The sequence below is a fragment of the Phaethon aethereus genome (genome assembly GCF_964289735.1).
Source record: "Phaethon aethereus genome assembly, chromosome: 8".
NCBI classification, from domain to species: Eukaryota; Metazoa; Chordata; class Aves; order Phaethontiformes; family Phaethontidae; genus Phaethon; species Phaethon aethereus.
The window spans coordinates 937218-961757 of record NC_138584.1 but is presented as its reverse complement, the minus strand read 5'-3'; the positions used below and the strand labels follow the sequence as shown (position 1 = coordinate 961757).

The 24540-nt window shown below is 37.0% G+C and overlaps 1 protein-coding gene across 2 annotated transcripts in view; it reads right to left on the bottom strand.

The window, feature by feature from the left end:
- Positions 1 to 24540, bottom strand: part of BRINP3 (BMP/retinoic acid inducible neural specific 3) — a gene marked incomplete at both ends in the record, with an annotated part of 207874 nt that overhangs the window by 53529 nt on the left and 129805 nt on the right. For both annotated transcript variants that reach the window (XM_082003025.1, XM_082003026.1), the window contains 2 exons: positions 10285 to 10521; positions 13963 to 14068. In XM_082003025.1, coding sequence (XP_081859151.1) covers positions 10285 to 10521; positions 13963 to 14068 — 343 coding nt within the window. The remainder of the gene's footprint in view (positions 1 to 10284; positions 10522 to 13962; positions 14069 to 24540) is intronic.

The window sequence follows — 24540 nt, the reverse complement described above, 5'->3', positions numbered from 1 at the left end:
GTACCTTCATTTTTGGAGTAGGAGACACTGACTCTATGAAGAAATTATGCGCATCCCACCTGTTCATTTTATTAAAACACTGACACCTCCACAGGGGTGGGAGAGGTGGGGAGGGGAGTATTTGTCACAGAAGCAATGACAGTTGGACTATCTGTTCAAGCTACTGATTAAACTTCCTGACAACCACACAGGGAAGTAATTACTGGGAGGCAAATTAACACCCTTGCAAGATAATAGAGAAAACAATAATTATATTAAGAACTCAGGGGGCTAAGTTTTCTTGGCCTTGAGCCTGAAGCTGTAAGCACCGTTTTAAAGAAAACCACTGTTCTACTGCTCAGGGGCAAATAGTTTGAACCATATTGATTGAAGTCTTTATTCTCGGTGATTAAAAAGCACCTTCAACTGCCAGTGAGTCTGTTCAGACTTTTCACAAGGAGTCTTTCAATTAAGATTTCAAATGAGACTCACTTTGCATCGCAATCGGTCTGTTCTGGTCAACGGAGAGACAGACTGTGCTACCTGAATGACCTGTGCAATCACGCCTTATGTGTACCATGTGCAATGAACTTGCAAGGGCCCTTTGGCAGCTACATTCTCTTATCCTTCTGAATCAGTGCAAACAGAGCCCATTAGAGAGCATTTTAAATTTGTTGATTTTATAAATTGAAGAAATCCTCCAGTATTCAGTCTTAGTTCCAAATTTCATTTTTAAGTTTATGCTACATGCATTTGAACTGAAACACAGTAAGTAGAATAGCAGTAATACGTCACTGGACTGTGGTAAGAGAGAACTTCTAGTGGAAACTGTCTTCACCACAAATGACAGTGTGGGACTCTAAATTTACAGTCATTTTGTGATGCCAAATCAAAGTTAGTCATCCTGCAATGTTGTTTAAGACCTGGAATCTCAACATAGAGTCTGAAAGTCAGTCTGGGCACTTTTATTCCATTATAATTGCAAAAAGCTTCTTCTGATCAGAGTGTACATATAGCAACATCTATTTTTAAACTGACATTTCCAAATTAAACCTGCAGTTACCTTGGGCCCTTTTACTCACAATTACTTTTAATAACGTGGAACAAGTGTAAATGAGACATTTGATACATTAACTATATTTTAAAATGTCTATCTTAGAATGCAGTTTCTCTTTTTTTTTTTTTCTCTTGTAATAGAAGGACCACAGGGAACCCTACAAACAGCAAGATAATTTTTACCCGATGATTAGAAGGCAGTCTGAAAATTTTTCAAACAAGGTCACTGTAGTTTACACAAGAGCTATTGAAAGCACTGTTTAGACCTTAGGGTTGTCATTACTGTTGGTAAGAAGGGAGAAGGCTAGAATCCAGGTTGATGTCTACAATATGTAGTCAATCTGCAGGCTTGGCAGCTGGGAAAAATTACCTTTTTACTCGTCAGCTAGGTGATTTTGATTTGAAGTTAGTAAGAGGCAATAAAAAGGAACCCCATGGTGCCCACTTTTGCTAAAGCAGTTTCTAGAAAGAATTCTTGCTATAGGAATAGCAAAAATCTGTGACTTAGTGGGATGGCAAACACAGTTATATTAGATTTTTCTGTCTAAATAGAGGGATTGCTAAGGGTGAACATCACAGACTAAATGCAGACTTACTATAGTTGTTCTGGAGTCATCAATCAGAAAGAACCTGACACACTATAATCACAGCAATGTTTTAAAATGCTTGTCTGATGGAGAGGAGGAGAAAGAATGAACCACATGAGGGACACTGTTTGCATTCCTTAATGCATTGCTGGCAGATATTAATATAATTCATAATTAAGATGATTCCAGAACTTCAACTGACAACAGTGTATGAAATGATGAAAAAGCTAGTACTTATCTGATGATGTAAACTTCTTTCCCCCAGGTTTCCTGTGTCCTTATGCTGTGATTCAGATCTGATCTTGAAGATTTGGATTTGTCATTGGCTCTCATCATAATGCATTCTGTCAACCAGACGTCTAAGATTTCTGTCTTCAGCACTGGACAATCTATTTAAATTTATTTACATTATTTAATTTATTTTTATTTTAACTTTAGATTTAATCTATTTAAATCTAAGTTAAATCTTTAACTTTACATTTTGTTTAACTGACTGGTTTATGTCCGATTTATTTAAGTTTTTAACAAATTAAATAAGTCTGATTGATTACTCTGGTTAAGTCTGCCATTTTTTAACTGTTACTCAAATTGAATGAAAGACAAAAATTCAAGAGATGTATTACTATGTGCTCAGCATCTGAGAGTCTTTACATGCAAGAATGATGACTGTAAAATTCTCTTTCCTGAGAAGTACTAAAAGATTTGTGTAGGTTTTGAGACCAAATATGATCACTTGCTATGGATGTATGTATTGACTGACCATGTGACTGTTGTACCCAGTCTCTGACTTTGGAACAATCTTGGAATTCCTCCTTTACAGCTTCTTTACAGCCTCAATAATCATAAAGGCAGTGCTGCCCATCTGTAGCAAATTCATAAAGCTAGCAGAGAGTATAATTATGCCCTGAGCATCTGCACTTCCACGTCAGTTCGAATTGTAATTTCCAGTCTTGATTTTACCGTACTTTACCATGGTTTGCAGCCTGGGTATTGGAAACCACCTTTACTGTGAGGGTAGGGATCTTCATCCTTCACAAGAAACAGTAGAACAGATTTGAAACCTAGAGTCAGCACACAGAGCTATTTTATAAAGACCTGTAGTGTGACCATAAATGACTGGGCAATATTTTGAGAAGACATGAATCAGACGACTTAGATGTCTATACAACAAGATTGCCACCAACCCCAAAATTCAAAGTGTGAGTTGAAATATATTCTGTCTTTTAGTAGTATTCAATAGTAAAAATATTGGCCAAGTTTGCATAAGAGTTTCAGTTGATTAAGGTCTAAATTAATTTCAAGAGTGAGAGAAGACTGATTTTTCACTTTTTCCAAGACCAGCTTTGGGCTTCTGTTGTGCTTGGTTTAATAAAAAAGATTTGCAGCTCTGGGAAGTATATGTGCTTAGCGGAAAGAGCCTTTCTTGTTTCAAAGTTGACATTTCACAGTATGCTCATATTTCATATAGGAATATATGAACTCAAGGAGAAGGGAGACAGTTCTGAAAGTATATCATCAAAATATGGTGGTTTTCCACTACTATGACATTTTGCAATTTTGAAGATGAAGATATAATTTCATGACACTATTAAATGGATAATTCTCTAAATCTCACTGAAGATTATGGAGTGGTGGAGATGATCTCTCCTATTACTTTCTGTAGATTTGACATAAAAGTAATTATATGAGATGTAAATGCTACCCCCCCAAAAAAGAATGGGATTCCTGAACTTCCTCATCTTCAGTATTACTGAAACTTAACTCTGTAACAAGCTTATCACCTCCTCTATTAAAACCTGCTCTCTTCAACTCTTTAAATTCCGTTCTTTTATACAAGGGATTTTGGGAACATCACTAATTTAATCATTGTAAAGAAATGGAAAAATATAATTGAACTGAGGAAGCAGGACTCTAAAGTCCTGAAAGCAATCTATGCTGATGAAAACAAGAAAAGTTAGGTAACTTTCTATGTAGTGCTATACACTAACTGAGGATTCACATCTAATTTCTAGGTGAACTTTTCAAAACTGTGGATTTTTTCAGCTTATTTTAAGTCAGTACATGTAAAGGGTAACCAGTGCTCAATAGCCAGACATCCTGGAGTTATTAGGGAATTATGAATTGCATATAGGCATGAAGTCCAGTTCCAATGAATCCAGGATTTTAAGAAGAAATAGCTTGCAACAGCAATTCACTTTAGCTAGTACTTTTCAACAAAGCAATGATGGAGGAGAGATGCACAATGAAAAATAGTTTCAGCAAATATTAATGTGAAAGTTAATAACAATTTGCTGTACTTATACCACTTGCACTGTGATACTGAAATATACCTTTTGAAATATCTTTATAAAGCAGATACAGAAGTGATTGAAAAAATCAAACTCCACATTTTGAGAAGAGAAGTTTGTCTTTTAAAGCTGTAGAAGGATACTCTTCAAAATATTTACAGGATTACTTTTGATCTTTAATTACGCCTGTGAAGCCACATGTCTGGTAGCATAAAGAGTGTTTTGCGTTCAGTGGGCTCAGTTCTTCAAGGTCCTAGATAACTCTGGCTCTGATCTATTTAAGCTGATGCTGAACATTTAAGCACACAAGTCAAATCTATGAAGTTAATGGACTACAAATGATTTTAAAAAGCACATATTTCAGTGCTTCTCTGAATCACTTTTAAGCCCAACTCTGACAGTAAAATTTCTGTCCAATTTGTTGTAGGTGTGCTATTTCATGCCATAGTATTTTGTATTTAAACTAAATGTTTGAAAGAATAAGTTTTCAATTTCAAAAATTTTGAAAACTTTGAAAATATACCTCATAATATTTGTTGCACATCTCCTCATCCCATGTCTTTCAAGGAAATGTTCCAAAAAAGATTTTGTTGCCTTCAAGGGAAAAAAAACCCAACTGCTCAGCACTTGGGAAATATGCAAAGACAAGGCAGCAAGCTGCCATTGCATGTGAGCTATGTGAAAATAAATGCTTGGATGGGAGATTTTACTTTCACATTTCCAGGAGGTCTCATAAATGTTAGTGACAAAAAAAGAAATTATGAAAATGCACTTTTAACATCTTCTGTTGTTTAGGAACCCCATCATCCATGTCCTTATTTATTTTGATAGCCTTTTTAATTTCAAAACTGAAATTAAGTTGCAACATGGACTGCTACAAATTTCTTTTAGATGTCACTGAGCAGACCACCATTAAAAGAAAATTGCTGTCATTTAAATTGTTTAAATGAAGTGGACACATTTCCAAAGGCAGTCAGCAGCCAACCACACCAAGATTATGGTACAGACAATGCGTGACCATATTCTTATCCTTGCTGCCAGAATCCAGAGAGTGTGGATGTTTCTATGGGTCTTCATGCCTTTGATGTGTTTTAGAGCAATGGGTCATAATCTCTGTAAAATGCTAAATTACCAGTCAGTCATTAACAGAGTTGCATGTTAGAATTTGTTCCTTTGTACATTAAGTCTTGCCAGGAAAGTCCCAAAAAATTCCAAAATCTGTGATGTGTAACAAGACAACATATTCACTAACACCATCTTCAACACTGCTGTAACCATAAGCTGTGAAAGTCCTCTGTGCTTCAAAAAGTTGAGAATTTTTTCAAGGAATCTTTTGATGACCTTTCCTGTGTGAAACTAATTAGCACGTGAGTGCTTCAGTCAAAGCTTTTTCCTGAAATGGAAAGATTAAAGTTTACTGACAGAGTGAGGTAGGAGGAGGAGCTGGACAAATATATGCTCCTAGTGTTAGGGGCAGAAGGGGTACGGGAAAATTGTCAATATTAAAACACCATCACATTGAAAAACTGTGGAGAGCTACAGGCATCCTAGTGAAGATTGCAGTGCTTTAATCTAATTAATGTAGGTGGACTCCATATTTTAGAATCTCAGCAAAACTTAGTGGCTTGTGACAACAGCAGGTCAGCTAGATAATCTAGTTGTCCTTTTAGGCTCCAAATTGCTGTGAAAGGCTAGTGTCATGCACATTAAGAACGGGTAAATGAAACACTGCTTGATTCCATTAGAGGTGATATTTTTAGGCCACATGTTAGATGATAACAACACAGCTTCTTGGAATGATGTTCTCAGAGAGAACTTTGCTTACACACTAATTCAGCCAAAGGCCTCAAGAAACTAATGAAATTTGTTAATAAGGGTTGAACAGCTTTAGTATGGATTTTTTATAAGGAAACAGCTGCTCATTTACAAGGATAGTAGCTGAGTCTGGAGGCCACAAGATATGATAAAGAATAAACAGATGGTTCATGGTAAAAAATTTAAAGTAACTCTTGTAATTTCTTTGAGAACTTAATACGTACCCTGATATTGAGAGGTTATATGAAGCTCATTGAGCTAATAGTGATCAAGTATGTATTGCTGGAGGCAGCTAGAGAGGTAAAAAAGGCAGCCAAATTTACTGAGAGATAAATAACATACTGCTCCATGTCCTCAAAAATGAGATTTGGGTAGTTAAAAGTTCAGTGAATTCTGAACTGGAGTATGTTTGGTCATCTAATCTATAATAATCATAGTTGCTCAGAAGAGAATTGTCACTACCAGCAAACCCAAATTGTAGACCAGAGTCTTCCTATGTGAAAACCAGGAAAAATCTTTAATCACAGAGTAACAGAATGGCTGAGGTGGGAAAGGACCTCTGGCCACCTACACCCAGTTTCCCAGGACCATGGCCAGTCAGCTTTCGAATATCTCCAAGGAGGAAGACTCCACAACCTCTCTGGAAAACCTGTGCCTGTTCTCAGTCACATGTGCTTTCAGCTCACCTCACAGTGAAAAAATGTTTCCTGATGTTCAGAGGGAATCTCCTGTGTTTCAGTTTGTGCCCATTGCCTCTGGTACAGTCACTGGGCACCACTGAAAAGAGCCTGGCTCCATCTTCTTCACACCCTCCCTTCAGGTATTAATCTACATTGGTAAGATCCCCCTGAGCCTTCTCTTCTCCAGGCTGAACAGTCCCAGCTCTCTTGGCTTTTCCTCATAAGAGAGATGCTCCAGACCCTTCATCATATATCAAGGACTCTCTCCAATATGTCCATGTGTCTCTTGTATTGAGGAGCCCAGACCTGGACACAGCACTCCAGGTGTGGCCTCACCAGTGCTGAGGAGAGGGAAAGGATCCTCTCACTTGATCTGCTGGCAACACTCCTCCTAACGTAGCCCAGGTCACCATCATCTGCCTTTGCTGCAATGGCACTTTGCTGGCTCATCCTCCAGTTGGTGTCCACCAGGACCTCCAGGTCCTTTTGTGCCAAGCTAGCACAGTTCCAGTTCCAGCCAGCAGTGACCCCCCAGCATGTCCTGGTGCCTGGTGCAGGACTCCCCAGGTGCAAGGCTTTGGAATTCTCCTTGTTGAACTTCATGAGGTTCCTGATGTGGTACATGCTTTCATTTCACCCAACATTACATTCATCTGACATGATTACTTGTTGCGGTTTGACAGGTATGCATGGAGTACTCATACTAAATTACTACCTTTTTGCAATTGTAATTGTAGTGTTCAACACCTTTGACTTTTAACTAGGTACACACATTATTGTTTCACATCTCATGATTTAAAAAGGTAAAACAATAATGTAAACTGCCTAATTTGGAAGAGAGCAGTAGGCTGTAGAGAAAACAGTCCTGTTGCTTTTTTTTTTCTTTTCTTTATTTCTGTAATTTCAGATGTAGAGATTCAAAGATGCAAGCTAAATTTAGCTACCCATTGATTTCAGATGGGATTTAGGCACTGCAGAACTGCCATTTTTTTTAATTTTAAAAAAATCTATTCCTCAGTTGTTTTATCTTGAACAGACAGAAAGAGAAATAACACCAACAGTAAACTAACCAACTTAAACAGAATATTTACTTCTTCCTCTTTAAGCTAAATTCTGTCCGCAAATAATGTGCATTACCTCAAGTGAACCCAGTAAGTTTTACAGGTCTGTATTAGGGCACAAAATTTGTTTCTGGATTCAGAGGACTAATTTTTTATATGTAAGGTAAGGAAAGGTTTGGAAGGCAGAAAAGTTAGAAAATTAATATATTTGTATTTAACTTTATTTGAATCTGGAGATCATAGTGTCAAAGAATGGAATTCATTTATTCATTCCTGTGCAGTTAATAGTAGACTATATGGGCCAGTAGTTAGTGCTCTGGGTTATCCTATCCCCTGTCCAATCAGACTCTAAGTTACTAAATAGTCCGGTCTCTTTCACCCTACTCTTTTCTAGCTAATTTATTTTTATTATAAAATGATTAGAATAAAACAACATACTCTTGTCTCAAAAGCTGACTTCCACCAACTTAGAAGAAGAAATATATCCCATATCAAATTTATAAAATATCTACTTAAAACATGTGCCCTTTATTGGGCACTTTTGTTCTCAGAACATGCTACTAACATGAATCAGATCATGCTGATAGTTGTTAATAGTGATTTTCATAGTTTAAATGTTGCACAAGATTTAATTTGTTCAGAATATATCTCAGTAATCATTGTGGCTAGAAATACTTACAGACCATGTGTGACAGTACTGGAAGAGCTGTTGAGATGGTAATATATGATTTATATAGGGAGGTTGAATGGGCAATGACTAAGCTATCTATCAAAAGTTCACATGCTGACTTTTTTTCAACAAAGTACAGACCCATACACATACAAGGTTACCTATCATCTTTCCATGAGCATCTTTATGCAAAAGAATTTATAAGTTAAAAGCAGAAATTTTCTAAGCTACCTGTGAGATGTGGAAGTCATGCTTTGTATATTTATTAGATTAAAAATAATTTACATAACTCAAGGGCTAAGAAGTGGGTGTGGAATATGTCTTAATGATGCTAATAATCTATATTTCACACTTTTTAGTAACCACACCTTCTAGCAATTACCTAATTGACAATGTATGTGAAGTTTCCATTTTAGTGATTCACACAGCATAGCTAAAGAGCGTTTTTTAAAAGCACAAAATTTAACTCTTACCCATTTTCCTCTGACATTCATGTCTCAATCCTGTACATAGGACTTTACACATAGCTGACAACTACTCAAACACATAAGCAATTTAATGCCCTTATACAGTTTGCTATAAGAATCCTCCACAGATTCAGATATGTGTGCTCTTTCAGCTTAACTAAAATTTCTGTTAAGTAGGTGCCATCCAATGACATTCTTCCGGCACTGAACAGGATCATGTTCCATTCAAAGAGGACAAAATATGGTAAACAAAACTATGGCTTTCTATAGAGCCTATACATTTGATCTAGTTTGCAAAGTAGTAAATGATAGCATGACTCCATAAATGCTTAAAGGTGTCAAAATAGTCATTGGGAAAATGCATTTTTACATACATAAAAATCAAACATAAATTCGTCCTTTTATATTCAGAGAAGCCTGTGATCCTCCAAGGAGAAATATTGTAAGTTCTGGTGTCCTCATGGTACGAGTGAGACCGGGGCTGTGAAAAGGGCCTGAGATCTTCCAAATAGGCTCAGATTCAGGCATCAGGTGTCACTAAAAGTTACAACAACTGAAATTTTAACTCATATAGGGTCTTTAGAAATTCTCAACCTTGAATTGAGAAAGCAGTCTTTAACAATAAAACAACAAATACAAAAATGAATGTACACAATGTACTGTTCACAGTTAAGTATTGTACTGATAATTCTTCTCTCCCACACTCTTTCTATGACCACTGAATAGCCTTCTTCCCCCTTTCTTCTACTGACTCATTCTCTTTTTCCAACACAACTCATTAAAAACTGAAATTTTTGCTTTTTTCTGCTTCTTCCTTATCTCTTTTTTTTTTTTCCCTTGGTGATTTTTCCCAGGTCTGCTGAGCTCTCCTTACTTTTCCCACCATCTGGCTAGACAGCTGTTACTGATATCACCGAGTGAGTGAGTTGTGAAAAGAGTTGTTCAGAAGTTGATTTTAACGGCAGTTCCCATTCTCTATGGGACTGGAAGTTCTGATGATCGGGACAGGTGAAATGATGTATGAAACAAACCTCAATGCTTTAGAGGAAACCAAAGTGACACAAACGTGTTGTAGAGGCAACATGGATGGGTCCAGTTTAAACAGAAATCATATGAAGAAGTTGCCAACTATGATGGGATGAACTATTAACTACTTAATAAATCAAGGGCTGGCTATGGTCTCCATGTCAGCTTCATGGTATCGTTGGAGGGACAGGATAAAGGGGAAGTACAGGAGAAACTTTGACCCAGCACTGAAAAATGACTGTGAAATGAAGCAGCTATTTCAGCTGCATTACAGAACAAAAATGCAGAATACCCATATAAAGCGTATGAACTGACTTTGTTCCTCATTTGTTCTGTTTTCTGCCTCCTCCAGTACACTTCTGATCCAAGAGGGACCAAGTCCTCACAGCCCTGGATTCAACAAAGGATAGTAGATGAACACTTAAACATAGCAGCCTAAATCCTAGTGTAATTACACAGACTGCTGATCACCACGAGGTGAGGACACCACTTCCTATCAGCAAGTTAGAGTAATTGAGACTCACATCCAGGATGCATTTCAGTACGTTTAGCTTTAGATGTAGGAAACATTCTGGAGATTTCAGATGGAGTCTGTTTTATAAATATTTTTTGTGAGATACAGCCAAACAGACAAACATTTTATAAAACAGCTCACCAGATTCTTCAAATTCACTGTTGTATGCATTCCAAGTCTCACTTATGCGGAGCAGATTTTCTTCCATGGCTTGAATGTCCATGTAGGGACAGTTGCACTCTGGGAATTTGGGACCACACTGACACCAGCAGTCATTGTCCTTGCAGATGAACTCCCCCTCTGAATTGCAGGCAATATAGCTGAGAGCTGCCTGGACAAAATGTTCTTGCAGATACTCAGGCAGGATGACCTGAAGACCTGAAGGGAATGGAGTCAGTATTATGTTATTAAATGCAAAGGAATGCTTGAGTCAACCAGCTTCCCCAACCTATGTAACAAACAAACAAGCAAGCAAGCAAATAAACAAAAAAAAAAAAAAAAAAAGGAAACTATATGGCTTTTTTAGGACAATTTACACATCTGTCTAGCATTTGTACGATGTCACGTATTTACTTTCTTAGGAATTAATTTCAGATATACTCCTCACATTTCCATCTCAGTATGGAACATCCATTCTGTTAACTGGTAACCTGTGTTCCTCAGATTACTAGTGTAATTTCTTTCTAGGGGAATTGTCAAAAACAAAAAGAAAGGATTACATCAACTTCTCCTTGGAAAGAATTGCTGAATGAACAGCCTCAGCAGTAAGATCTTTGCAGTAGGGAAGCATGCAACTGAATTATAATCTTGGTATGTTATAATTATAATGTCTAGCAGCTAATGCAAATTTTGAGAGTGCTGATGAAAGGAAAGCAGCCCTGAAAGACAGAGTAAAGAGACAGTACAATCAGAAAATGAGGTGTGAAGGTAAATGTTTCCATTCTGTTTTGGACTTGTTTTTCATGTTGCTTTTAGCACAACAAGGTATAGCTTGGCTAAATTACTCTAGTTATCTCTTCATGATTCTGTAGAGACAAACTAAGAAGAATGGGAGAAATTCAGTTGGAGGAAATTTTAGAAAAATAAAGTTTGTCTCATTTAATTTCTTCTAACATTGGTATTAAATTGCTAAGGGACAGTCAAGTGGATATGACATGTAGGGCTATAAAACCTTGAGAAAGATAAATAATTCTTAAATCTACTAAAGGTTTAGCGTGGAGAAAGGGTGCAAAGTCTAGCTCCCATGTTGCTTCAAAAAAATCCTGCTATGTTGCAAATCCTTTTGCAAGGTGTTTTCACACTTTACCCTGCCATGGCATGCAGAGACCTTGCAAAAGCATGTCACCTTGTTATATCAGAACCACAGAGTGGGTGAATCAAAAATTCAGAATATTTATGATCTGAAATTTAGACTTACTCATCCGAAAAATTTGGCCATTGTTCACATGATTGCAATGGTGGGAATGAATATTTTATATAGAAGCCTCTTCACTAACCAGCTATCAGTTGCTCTAGCTACATTAGTAATCAACCAATCCAAAATCCACTGCAAGTTACATTATAAAATTTTATTTATTATTTGTTGTTACTTTCTTTGGCAAAAATAATCTCTCTGGAACCAGTGGAGCTCATTTGTGGGCCAAATAATTTCTCAGCATATGGATTGGCTATTTGTGATGTAGTTTTCTTCTACATAGGCACTTGGAAAATTAATAAAGATTTTCCCCTTATTTTTAGGTACATCAAAATAATAGCTGTAGCAGTAATTTCATAACCCTTCCCCGTCAGAAGTCATATCACAATTGCTAAAACCAGGTCTGCCTGTGCTTTCTTGTACCTCGTGTCAAAATTTGTAAAACTTGGTTATTTCCTGCCTAAACTTCTCAATGTACTTGTATACTTGTGAAAAGCCTTGAAATTGTGAAAGGAAAAGAAAACCCAGATAAGCAAACATGAGTCTTGTTCCATTCTTCCAGGATAAGTATGAAATCGTTTATGCAGTTCTGATAATGTATTTCTCATAATGACAATCCAGTGGCATGTGTCAAACCACTGTCTGAGGGATGCAAAGATTACTTTCCAAATTTCAACTGACAAACATTATGTATATGCTGGAGATCATTAAAAATTGCAAATTATTTCTGGAAACATTTCATTGCATCCCAGTGGAAATGACAAGTTCTTTTTAAAAATATGTATACTGTCTCTGAAATTACTGTATGATTTTATGGCTTTTAACCTATTCTGGGTAGAGAGAAAGGAAAGGGAAAAAACCCCACATGGTTTTTTTAAACAGGAAGATCATCTTCCCCTGATAGACATTCTTAATAATCAGCAACAACTTCACACTATATGTCCAACTTATTTATGAATCAATATAGAAAATTTTTAAAACTGGAAATAATTGTATAGCTATATGTAACTGCAAATTAAGATCTGTATTCTTCTCTCATTTTATGTACACAGAGTTTTACATAAGTACATAAAAGAGAATTTAGCCTGTTTTCATGGTAGTAAGTTGTTCATGCTACATCTGTGTAACAGAAAAAAACAATTATTAAGGGGCTAATACCCTAGAGGGTGACTTTTCAAAAATGTTCATGTATAAAACATGCAGGTTGGCAAATCAATCTACTGGAATTATCAATAAATGCATTAGAAATAATGTCTCTTTCCTTCCTTCCTTTTCCTTTTCCTTTTCCTTTTCCTTTTCCTTTTCCTTTTCCTTTTCCTTTTCCTTTTCCTTTTCCTTTTCCTTTTCCTTTTCCTTTTCCTTCTCCTTCTCCTTCTCCTTCTCCTTCTCCTTCTCCTTCTCCTTCTCCTTCTCCTTCTCCTTCTCCTTCTCCTTCTCCTTTTCTCCTTTTCTCCTTTTCTCCTTTTCCTTTTCTCCTTTTCCTTTTTTCCTTTTCTTTTTCTCCTTTTCCTTTTCCTTTTCGTTTTCCTTTTCCTTTTTTCCTTTTTTCCTTTTTTCCTTTTTTCTTTTCCTTTTCCTTTTCTTTTCCTTTTCCTTTTCCTTTTTTCCTTTTTTCTTTTTCCTTTTCCCCTTTTCCTTTTCCTTTTCCTTTTCCTTTTTTCCTTTTCCTTTTCCTTTTTCCTTTTCTTTTCCTTTTCCTTTTTTCCTTTTTTCCTTTTCCTTTTCCTTTTCCTCTTTTCCTTTTCCTTTTTTCCTTTTCCTTTTCCTCTTTTCCTTTTCCTTTTCCTTTTTTCCTTTTCCTTTTCCTTTTCCTTTCCCTTTTCTGTTCCTGCTCCCGTTCCCTTTCTCTTTCTTTTTTTATTTTTTCTTTTTTTTAATACATAATCACTATTAGTTTTCTAATGAGTGACATTTTTCTAATGAGTAACACTCCAAGTTCTCTTAAAATTCCCAAGAGGAGCCTTTGGACTCTTCATTATTTAGAGTCTTTGAAAATCTATATCCTGCTCCTCTGGTGACTCCATTCATTTCAGTGGAACGACTGCATGAGGTATAAGCTACTACACAGTGTGCGCAAAGCAGGCTTAGCACGCTAAATGTCATTCCCTGCTTGGTGGAATCTGTGTGAATTCAGGCTGTTTAAAAGGTGTGCAAGTGGTTGCTAAATAGGGCTGTAAAATGTTAACAGCATTATTCAAATTATTTTCTGATGTGTACAGAAATTGTTCCCATTTCAAAGGCAACATGAGTTACTGACATTTCCTTCAGTTTGCCTAGAATGTACTTATTGCACACAGAAAAAAAATTAGGAAAATGACCTTTTATGAGGTGGAAGAAAGAAAAACAAATAGTGTGATAAATGTCATCCTGTTCCGAAACAAATTAATGAAATCGCACCTACATACCTTGCAACTGAATCTTATTTTCAGGACTCTGAACCAGAACAGAGCTGACAGAATCTAGGTTGTCATAGTTACTGCAGCCGAGAGGACCAGTCCGCGTTTCTGTTACCTGATGGTGAGGGAATGGAAAAGCATTTGCTGTATTATTCAAAAGAGACAGAGCAGTCCAGAAGCTTGTTTCATAAAGTTTCCCTTTAATTCAGCTGGAGGGACATGTCAGACTTAATTAACATGAAATACCTCATTTTAATTATGAAAATTATGACTGTGAAAGTTTTACCAGTACCACAAACTTCAGGGAGTGCTATCTCTATTTCAGAGAATCCTTGCAAATACTTTATCTGACCAACAGTCTAAAGATGATTTATTTCTTCATAGCTATAGGCATTACAAACGAGTTCAATAAAAGTGGTTCATAAAAATGAGGACTGTGATTTTCACTGATGAAACTTGTGTACATGGCAGCTCCTTGTTAAAACTATGGAAAAAACTTTGACTTTTCTTGTGTAGCACAGCAGGATTCAGAAGTAAATACTTTTTATGAGCAGTATTTATAATGCTGGTAAGCAGTGGGATATTTTTCATCAAAATAAGGCCTAAGATAAGATTAGACATAAAACTCTAGACCTTTACATGTCTACATTTACATTAGACTCTACCTAACGTAATCGAATCCATAACTGCAGAATCAAAATACAGGTAAATTAATAAAAACAGAATCAGCACAAGTGGAGCTCTAGCTTAACAGTTGAGGATTGTGCTTGGCAACAGGCAGTTAGTTAAACGAGTAAATAAAAATTAAAAAAAAGAAAAAAGGCAATAATGGAGTATTACAGATAAAGTTTAACTGTCAATAAAATAAATATAAAGGTTAATTTATTTTTTTAATATTGTTCTAAGCAAAAAAAAGGGAGGCTAATGTGGTTTCTCACCAGTGAAGCACTGAGGCTTTTGAAGCAGCGCTGTGGTGCCCGGAGGGCGGGCAGCTGGGCAGTGGGCTGGGCAGCACCTCAGGGGTTGGGTTTTTTGTCTGTATAGGGAGTCAAAGAAAAAACTCAAACCCTTAAGATAGATGACCTCACTTTTTTTAAAGGGGATTGAGTTCTGTAGAAAATTCATGGTTTTGTAGTTCCTTCTCTTTTATACCAAGACAAGGCAGAAAGAAGAAAGCAGAAGTGAAATAAAAGTAACACAGAGCCAGAGCAGGAAATGCCGGCCATGGGACGCCATTCCGGGCTCCCTTACTGCCAAAGCGCAACCAATTCCTCTATCATACTCCCTCCCAAACTGCTCCCAGCCACCGTCCTGGAACTTCTTAATTCTCTTCCTTTTGCCATCTCGCAGGATATGTCCATATTTACCCTCCTTTGGTGATCTGCCTCAGTTCTGAATAGAGCCATCTCTATTTTCTGTTACTTCAGGTGGTGTGTTCTGCTCTGGATCTCCTGCAGAAGAAGCCTAAATTATGGGGTCAAGGAGCTCGTTTCCAAAATAGACACGTCCACTAAGCTGCTGACTGACATGCAAACAGGCAACTAACATTAATTCTTATGAGCACAAGGAAACTTGCTATTTTAACAATTTGTTTTGAAAGGAATGTGAAGGTTTGCTAAAATCATCCGTGAATGTTCGTGTTGCTTGGGACTGGTTGGCTGTCTTACAGCCTGTGCTACCACCAGCACGTGTGGGTGGCCGCAGTGGGATCGTACTATTCTTGAAACCACTGAGATTTCACATTTTCCAAGATCTCTTGCACTTTTTCAAAGTAAATACAAAATCTTAGGCTAGTCCAAGCCCTTGGCACCTTTCCGTCACTTTGAACTAGTGTTCCTGAGAGAGGAGAAGGAGACCCTTTGCAGCGCCAGCAGCCCGTGGAGAGGATACACAGAACTGGCTTCAGCCAAACCTGTTAGTAAAGTGCCAGCTGCACAAGGAAACAGGATGGAGTCAGGATGTCTCTTCCCTGCACACATTTGGCAGTCTTTAGTATTTATGCCAGGGCCAGATTTACCGTGTTTTTTGCTTAATCATCTTGAATCAGCACAAAGACTCTAGCAGAAGCATCAGATTTGGCTTGAACATGGCTGGAATGACAATTTTGATTTACCTGTGATCCTTCAGTCCTCTCCCTCTCCAAACAAGGGATGTAAAATTCCATTCTAAAATCTCATTTTTGTGTAGTACCCCTAACCCATATACGAATCCCAGTTTGTTTATACAGTAACAAAGACAGCTACCTACATTAAATAAGATAAATAGCCAGAAGGCAATAAAAGAGGGGTGAATGTTGTTATGAGTTTTATCCTAGTTCTAAAAGATTATGCTCAGCATTTATCTATGCAATTCTTTATTTAAAGATCCATTTATTTTAGTGTTGCTTTGTTTTGTATATTATTATTATTATTTTCAACCATTTGTGTATAAGGCAATGCAGCTTCATAAAGTTATATGAAATGTAGAAACAATAAAGTCAATTTTACAATTTCTATCCATTCTTATTATTCTTATGCCTCCTGAAATCACAAAATAAGGAAGGTTAGTAAGTAGCTTTATAATTACTTGTGTCCCTTTTTGTTTATACATCTTCATTCTTCGTTTGGATTATGCAAGATGTAAGTAGAGACTACTACTGTTTTGATTATGGGTGTTACAGAATTTGGTGTATTTAGGTGTGCCAAGAGGCAGAATGGGGAAAAATCATCATTAAAAGGCTTTTTTGACTTCTTTTTTAAAGTCTGGATACATCAATCTACTGATTCAAAAGAAAACAATATATATGAAAAAAACTGAGCACAGTTAGATTTTGAGATGACTTACAGACACTCATGATTGTTATAGGGAAGAATAAAATATTATTATAATAATAGTAATAAATAATACACTATAAATATAGCAATAAATAAGGACCTTTTCCAAACATTAGGTTTTCACTCAAATCTATGTATTTGTATTATTCATTCTTTTACTTTTCCAAGTACCTTAGCTTTCCTCTGTCAACACCTTTCCTCTGGTACTCTTGGCTTCTGCATACAAAATACATTGCAAGAAGAAAATCGAAATGTATAGTCCCAATACACAACAAATTAAAACTAAAGCAGATAAAAATAATACAAACTCTAATTTTCCATGGACGACACTTCTAGTCAGAGGTCAAAGTGATGTAGTTACATACGCTTTTTTCTACCCTGTTCAAATCCTGCCCAACAAAAATTGTAAATCAGAAAAATGTTTTAATTAGCTGATAAATGAAAACCTTAAATTTCTGTCAAATTTTCTGGTCAAATACAAGGAGTTAATTTTTGGGTAACTCACTTTGATAACAAAGCAGACTACAGAGGGAGGAAAAAAGGTCCAAATGTGTTAATTCTGGTTTGATCCAAGTGTTACTGAAATCACTGATGATTTTGCATTTTCTGTTTCAGGAACAATAGAAACAAAATTGGAAAGGCAATAGCACTTCTTTAATTACCTTCCAAGCAGAGAAGTGTGACTACATTCAGTCCCAAGATTACATCTGAAAAGTGCTTTGTCTGAAAGTGTGCAACACAAGATAAAACAAAAACAGGAGAGGAAAAGGTAAAATGTGTATGCAAAGAGTATGCTAAGACACCAGCACAGTCCAGAAGTGATTGCGTATGAGCAAAGAGCATCATAAGCACACGCTCGTTTTGTACGAGCTGGGCCTGCAGTCTGTAAAGAACGCTAACTCACAAAGAAAAATACCACAGAACAAAGTTATTTAATAACCAAAACCCCCTAAGAACCAGTAACAAAATATGTGTGAAACCATCTGACATGAACCAGGCAGGCTATTCTCAAGTGCCTTGTTTTCAAAGATTATCACAGAACAGGTTTCCCTGGGCAGCATGGTTTTCAGTTCCCAGAAATAAACTATAACATTTGGCATTAATGAGACAAATGCCTACAGTTTTCAGTCAGTTAAATCTCATAACCATGGTGATAACGACCCGATTATAAGTGCACTGAGAACATACCTCCTAGCACTTAAGCAGGGCTGAATTCTTGTGATATCAGTGGGTAGTATTTCCCTGGGAACCAGTGTGCTTTTTTGGTCTGTGATAATTAAACCTATAGAAGGCTTTCCTAATAAAAGGGAAATATATTTCTGCAGAGATTTTGTTCCTGGTGTGTCCTTTTAAATGCACATAGCTAATATTCCTAACTACATGCCCATGCAGAGGTAGTGTGCTGTCTTCCATAAAGGACTATCCTCTTCAGCAAGACTCTTTCAAAACGTATTTGGCTCCTAAGGAAGGTAACTAAGCCAACACAAAGGAGAATGAGACAATGCTAGTGACTTCAAAATAGGCAGCTGCATTCATATTCGTATAAACCTCTTTAATATTTTAAACATTAAAATAATGATTTAGAACAAACTCAGGATATATACATGACTACTCATGGAAGAGGGTCTTGTATGAAGGATTGGTGCAGACAGAAGAATGGGCAAAAGTACGAAGGGAGGGAAAACCTGAAGTCTTTAGGATTCTCCTGTATGACTCTCCTATTAACTTCACCCTCAGGACTTGTCTTCCATGCCGTGTTCCCAGACATTTTCACCCCTGCGCATTCTGCAGTCAGTGTTCGTTTCACCAAAAAAAAAAAAGTTGATCAAATGAATAGGAACTAAATGTACTTTTTATTTAGAAGTGGCTCTCCTACCAACTTTCTTCCCCCACTGCAAGCTCAACAGTTTTTCACAAAAACACCTTTCAGCACTTTCCTTTAGCACACAACAGTTGCTGCTCCGCTGTCCTGCTTGTGTCATTGAGCATGTTAAAAGACTCCCTCTAATTAGTGTGTAGTTAAATAAATCAAATCTTCTGAATGTTCTAAGCACTAACATTTTGCATGCTACCAGCTAGATGAACATTTCTGAAGGAAACCAACAGCACCCACAATACCAAGGGTTGGATTAACTTTTGTTTGTTTTTTTTTTTTTTTAATTGCCAGCATTCTAAAGCAGTACCTCCTCATAAGCATGTAACATTTTCAACACATTTTCTAGCAGCAGTATTGATTGGATAGGACTGACTTTTTAATTTGAAGAGCCCACTAACTGAGGAGACCTGGAATCACTCCCATCATATTTTTCTATAATCTGCTGTTGTAAGGTGGAACAGAAAGAGTAAACTTGATCTTTCTGCAAATGAAATAAATTGCAAAATTTCCATTAACTTCATTGGAGGTGGAATAAGGACTTCCTTCAAGTTTTTGGGCAACAAGGCAATTTACAATTTCACTGAATGCAGCAATACAGCTTGCCAAGTTATCAGTTATCCCTTCATTCCCTCACCTTTGTTTCTACACTCTCAGGAATTTACTGTGAACTAGACCACTACGCTACAACAACAATGAACTTGAAATGTATCATCCCCACATAAAGCATAAAATACCTCAAAAATCAGAGTATTTTAGGAATTGAAAATGAACTCAGACTACTTGAATTCTGCTCTGTTTTTGCATGCTTTAAAATTATTGTGATTTTTTAAGGCTGTTTATATTCATCTGACAGGTAGCAATCACCTGTCTGTTCAAGTCTGTTCCTCACTATCTCAGAGAGTAATTTATTATCTGTAAATTCCAGGAGAATCCACAAGAACATCGAAAAAAGTCTTTGAACCTATGCTGTACCACAGGAAAATTTGACAAGAAACCAAGACTGTCAGGAATGCCTCATCTCTCAGGTAGCAGGAAACATATATAGGTTGAGCTATCTCCTAAAGATACTTGAGGTAAGGGTCAGGCAGGGAGGAGAAAATGATTACTCCTTGCGCTGGTCTGTAGCGCCAGCTCTGCAGACCGTGCAAGGCTCCTGAGGTTGCGGAAATTGAAAGTGAGGATTTACCCCGGCTGAAATCACTGGCAGCGTTGACTGTTCTGGCATTGGAGCCAGAATTTTGCCTTTTCAAGGACATTTTAAATCCACTCCATGTCAGATGCCGTGTTCCCATGCACCCTGATGTAAAGCAACAGGGGACTTTGCAGGAAATGAGGCTGTTGGCAAAGCAGTCAGGGCAGCGGCACCAGAGCCTTTATCTCTGCATTTTCAGAAACCAAGGGTGCATCAGCCTCGTGCAGAGAATAAGGACAGGCAGAAAGAACAAGTTATCTCTTTTAATTAATCTTGAAGAATAGATGAGAGTGAAGATCTCTTCTGGAGAAGTAATAGACTTATCAAAAACGTAATAAAAGCTGAGTATTTTGTTTGCGTTAACATTTAGATACTTCTGCTTGCACACATCTTAAATGAATACTAATATCATTTTTTCACAACTTCTATTACCTAAAGAGACAATTGAGCAACAAACAACAAATGAAATCTATATATTTTGTTTAAAAGATAAAATTAGAAACAAAGAGGAGAGCACAGATACAAATTAAAATAGTATTTCATGTTCATAAACATCTCAAAATATCTGCAGAAAGCAAAAGCAATGAAGCTTATTGAAGTAAAGCCCAATTCCTAACCCTCCATCCTTTTCCAAACATAACTCCATTACTATATAAAGGATAAAAAACTCCAAAGACATTTTGGGGCACATACTGTAAAGGGAGACCATCTATCTACAATTAGCCCAGCCACAAAATCCCATGCAAGTACTTCCCAGGAGCATTTGTATCCTCACGGCTCAGTTCCAATACGCAATGCTGAGGCTACTGGGATTATTCACCAGGTCCCCATTAGTTTCAAGAAGACAGCATGGTTTGGCTATTTATAAAATTCACAGATATCGTTAGACATAATAATACTGCAGTTGAATGGAAAATAATTTTCTTAGGTTGGGAAAGTTTGAGTTAAAGATATAGTCCTTTCTGAATCAGAAAAAAAAAAGTTAAAATGTTCTTTTTTTTGTGAAGCGATGGGGAAAAGAAAGTCTAGGTCAACATAAAAATTATCTTTGGATAATTTGGAAACATTTTACTTTTAATGTGGTCAGTTTTTAAAAAATTATATATGTTATATTTTAAGAACAAAAATAAGAATAACTTGTGCTAAAGAAAAAATAATTGCTGAATGTTAACATTAAGACCTAAAAATAATGTTAAAAGGATTTAAAGTCTTTAAGCTCAAAAATCAAAGTGATAAAGGCAGGTTAACTAAGAAACAAATTTTCCATGGAGACCTTACCTATGGTTATACATTTTTGTGCAATTCTAAAACTTTCTTATTCTTAAATTCTAGAAAAGTTGCAATATTCTCTTTGGTAATATCTCTAAAAATGTAATAATTTAAGCTGTTTCCAGATCTTATATTTCCTCCCCTGGAATGCTTGTAAACTCGTGATTTATTTTTGCTCTCCATAGCACAATTCTTAACGCCCTGTACCTCACTTGCCACAACATCTGCAGCAGGACATTTTGCATGTCCATTTTATTTTACTATACTCCAGTCAAACTACCCCTTATGGGGTTGTCATTCTAACCTCTCAAAAGAAATCACATTACTGTCCATAATGTGCATGTCTGCTGGCTTGGTCTCTGCCTGGGTCACGTATATGTTTTTAGGCATTTATTTTTAGGTTGTATCCTCATTACTTCCCACCCATTTATTCCCTCCGGTACATGATTGTAACACATTTGCCCTTTCTGTCTCATTGGCACAGCCAACACTCAATGCGTACTTTTGCAAAACTCTTATTTTTATGCTACCGGTTTTTACATGTTTTCATGCGTATGAATGCCTACCTACAGAGTTAACAATTACAGTTGATCTATAATTTAATCATCAAACCCCTATCAGATGTTCAAACTAAAGGGAAAGACCTGACTAAATTTCTTTTAGAAAAGAAAAGCAACTGTGTACTGAAGCTCTAAACTTAGTTTCATACGGACGCCTCCTCAGTGTTAGATGACTAGTTTAGGTATATTGCTCTACAACTTTGATGGATTATGCTGTTCCGTTACTATTGTGTAGTTTCTTCTGTGGTGAAAGCAAATCTTAAGCCTTTAAATCCCACTAACTTATGAAAAGGCACTGAAAGAACATCTGAGACCAGAATCTGATTCCGAGTTTTGCTGTAGTAAATGTGCATATCATGCATATTGCATAGCTACAGATTACATGATTCTTAATCAAAGTACGCCAATAGGAATGATAACAGACTCAGGATTCAGAAATCAAATCTCTGGCATTTACCTTTTAAACTAAATGTATATGTTGCTTCGTTAAATATTATGTGGTAGGAAAAAGGATCTTCAAATATTTATCTGTAAGTGCACTTGAAACTTTAATCAAGGACCAATACCAAATCAGCTAAAGAATAATAAACCACAAAGAACTTAGTGTTGAATCTATTCTGAATCATACATGTTTGCTGACGTTTTCTAAATCATTTTACTGAGTTAAAGGAGCAATGTTCAAAATCAAAGCTAATGTCGGCACTCAGGAACTCATTGCAAGACTCAGGAGTGCTGGGTGCTTACTTTGGTAATGAGCCACAGCTTTTATAACGACCAAGCAGTTCTGGGGACTTGACTTGTAAGATTTCCACAAGATGTAGGAAATCTTAGTGGCGTTTTGTCTCACTGTCATCCAGACTACTTCTGAATTCACTCTAGTGCTGGATGTTAAGGAAATATTTCAGGGATTGTCTACAACAGTTTAAATCCCAGTGGTAAGAGAAAAATAAAATTGGTCCTCCATTTACTGTACTTAATCTTCATATGGAAATTATTCACAGCAAAAAAAGTCTCCCAGAGTCTCCCTATTTCTATTCCAGCTGTTACTCTGGAATGCAAAACCACCAACATTTACAGGCTGGTTTCAGACAGTTTCAGAAGTAGTTGAGGAAACACCAGGGAAGAGTGACTGGAGGCACTGCAGGAAAGGAGGTCATTTATTTGGGATATTTGCTTTCTGTGTTAGGTCAACTTGTTGCAAGCCCAAGGTAAGGGTAAGTACACCAAGCCTGAGGGTGTATTTGATTAAGACACAAATATTCACACAGTTCTACTTAGTAATCTCTATTATGAGCCAAACAATTATTTTAATAATTAATTATATGTATTTAATTAAAAATTATTTTTCAGGTAGTAATTTTTACAGAAGACTTGCAGTGTTCTAGATTTAAAAAAATTATTGGGAAAGGCAAGGCAAGAGGAAAGAAACAAATTTGGAAGTGAAAAAACATATGAAAGAAAACTGTTTGGTTAAAAATAACCCATAAGCTCCTAACACTTTTACCAAAACACAATATATTCCCCTTTTTATTCCCTCTCAGACCAGTTGTATTCCATAAAATTATATTGCCTTTCTGCTATACATCAGAAAGGAGGACTGAATCCAGGTTTCTCGTTTCAGTCAAGATTTATTGGAAATAAGAATTTGTAGTCCTGTTCTGTACACAGTCCGATCTTTCAGATTTGGTCTGTCAAAATAAATGGAAAAAAGACCATTTCTTTTACACTTAAATCCTGTCAAGTATGCACAAGTCAAGAGAAGAACCCTGTAGCAAAATGACTGAGATGGTTTTGGTTATACCTACACTTAAATATAGAAAGTTTTAATGTCAAACACTCTAAAGTCTGAAGATTTTAGAAACTGCCTTTAGTGAATGAGAACTGGGAAGGTGTAGGTACCAAACTGTATCTTCATTATATCCCTTAAAGTTTTAATTAACACACAAAAAGTGATAGAGAGGAAAAGAAAGAGTATCTCTCTGTCCAAAATTACACATCACATCAGGAGGTGAAAACTTCAAACAGGAGTTCAATGTTTTACTTTTAGAAAAACAAAACTAAAATTGGATTCATAAGTTTGCTGAGTTTGATTAAATAATAAAAGTACTAATAACTGCAAACATATCAAATGGTACTCAAGTATTTAGAATCACAGAATCATTAAGGTTTGAAAGGACCTCTAAGATCATCAAGTCCAATGTCAACCCAACACCACCATGACCACTAAACCATGTCCCGAAGTGCCACATCCACATGTTTTTTGAACACTTCCAGTGATGGTGACTCCACCACCTCCCTGGGCAGCCTGTTCCAATACTTGGCCACTCTCTCCGTAAAGAAATTTTTCCTAATATCCAATCTAAACCTCCCCTGGCACAACTTGAGGCCATTTCCTCTCATCCTATCACTAGTTACTTGGGGGAAGAGACCAGCCCCCACCTCACCACAACTCCCTTTCAGGTAGTTGTAGAGAGCGATGAGGGCTCCCCTCAGCCTCCTCTTCTCCAGACTGAACAACCCCAGTTCCCTCAGCCGCTCCTCGTCAGACTTGTGCTCCAGACCCCTCACCAGCTCCGTTGCCCTTCTCAGGACACGCTCCAGCACCTCAACATCCTTCTTGTAGTGAGGGGCCCAAAACTGAACACAGTATTCAAGGTGCGGCCTCACCAGTGCCGAGTACAGGGGCACAATCACTTCCTTACTTCTGCTGGCCACACTGTTTCTGGTACAGGCCAGGATGCTGTTGGCCTTCGTGGACACCTGGGCACACTGCTGGCTCATGTTCAGCCGGCTGTCAACCAGCACCCCCAGGTCCCTTTCCGCCAGGCTGCTCTCCAGCCACTCCTCCCCAAGCCTGTAGCATTGCATGGGGTTGTT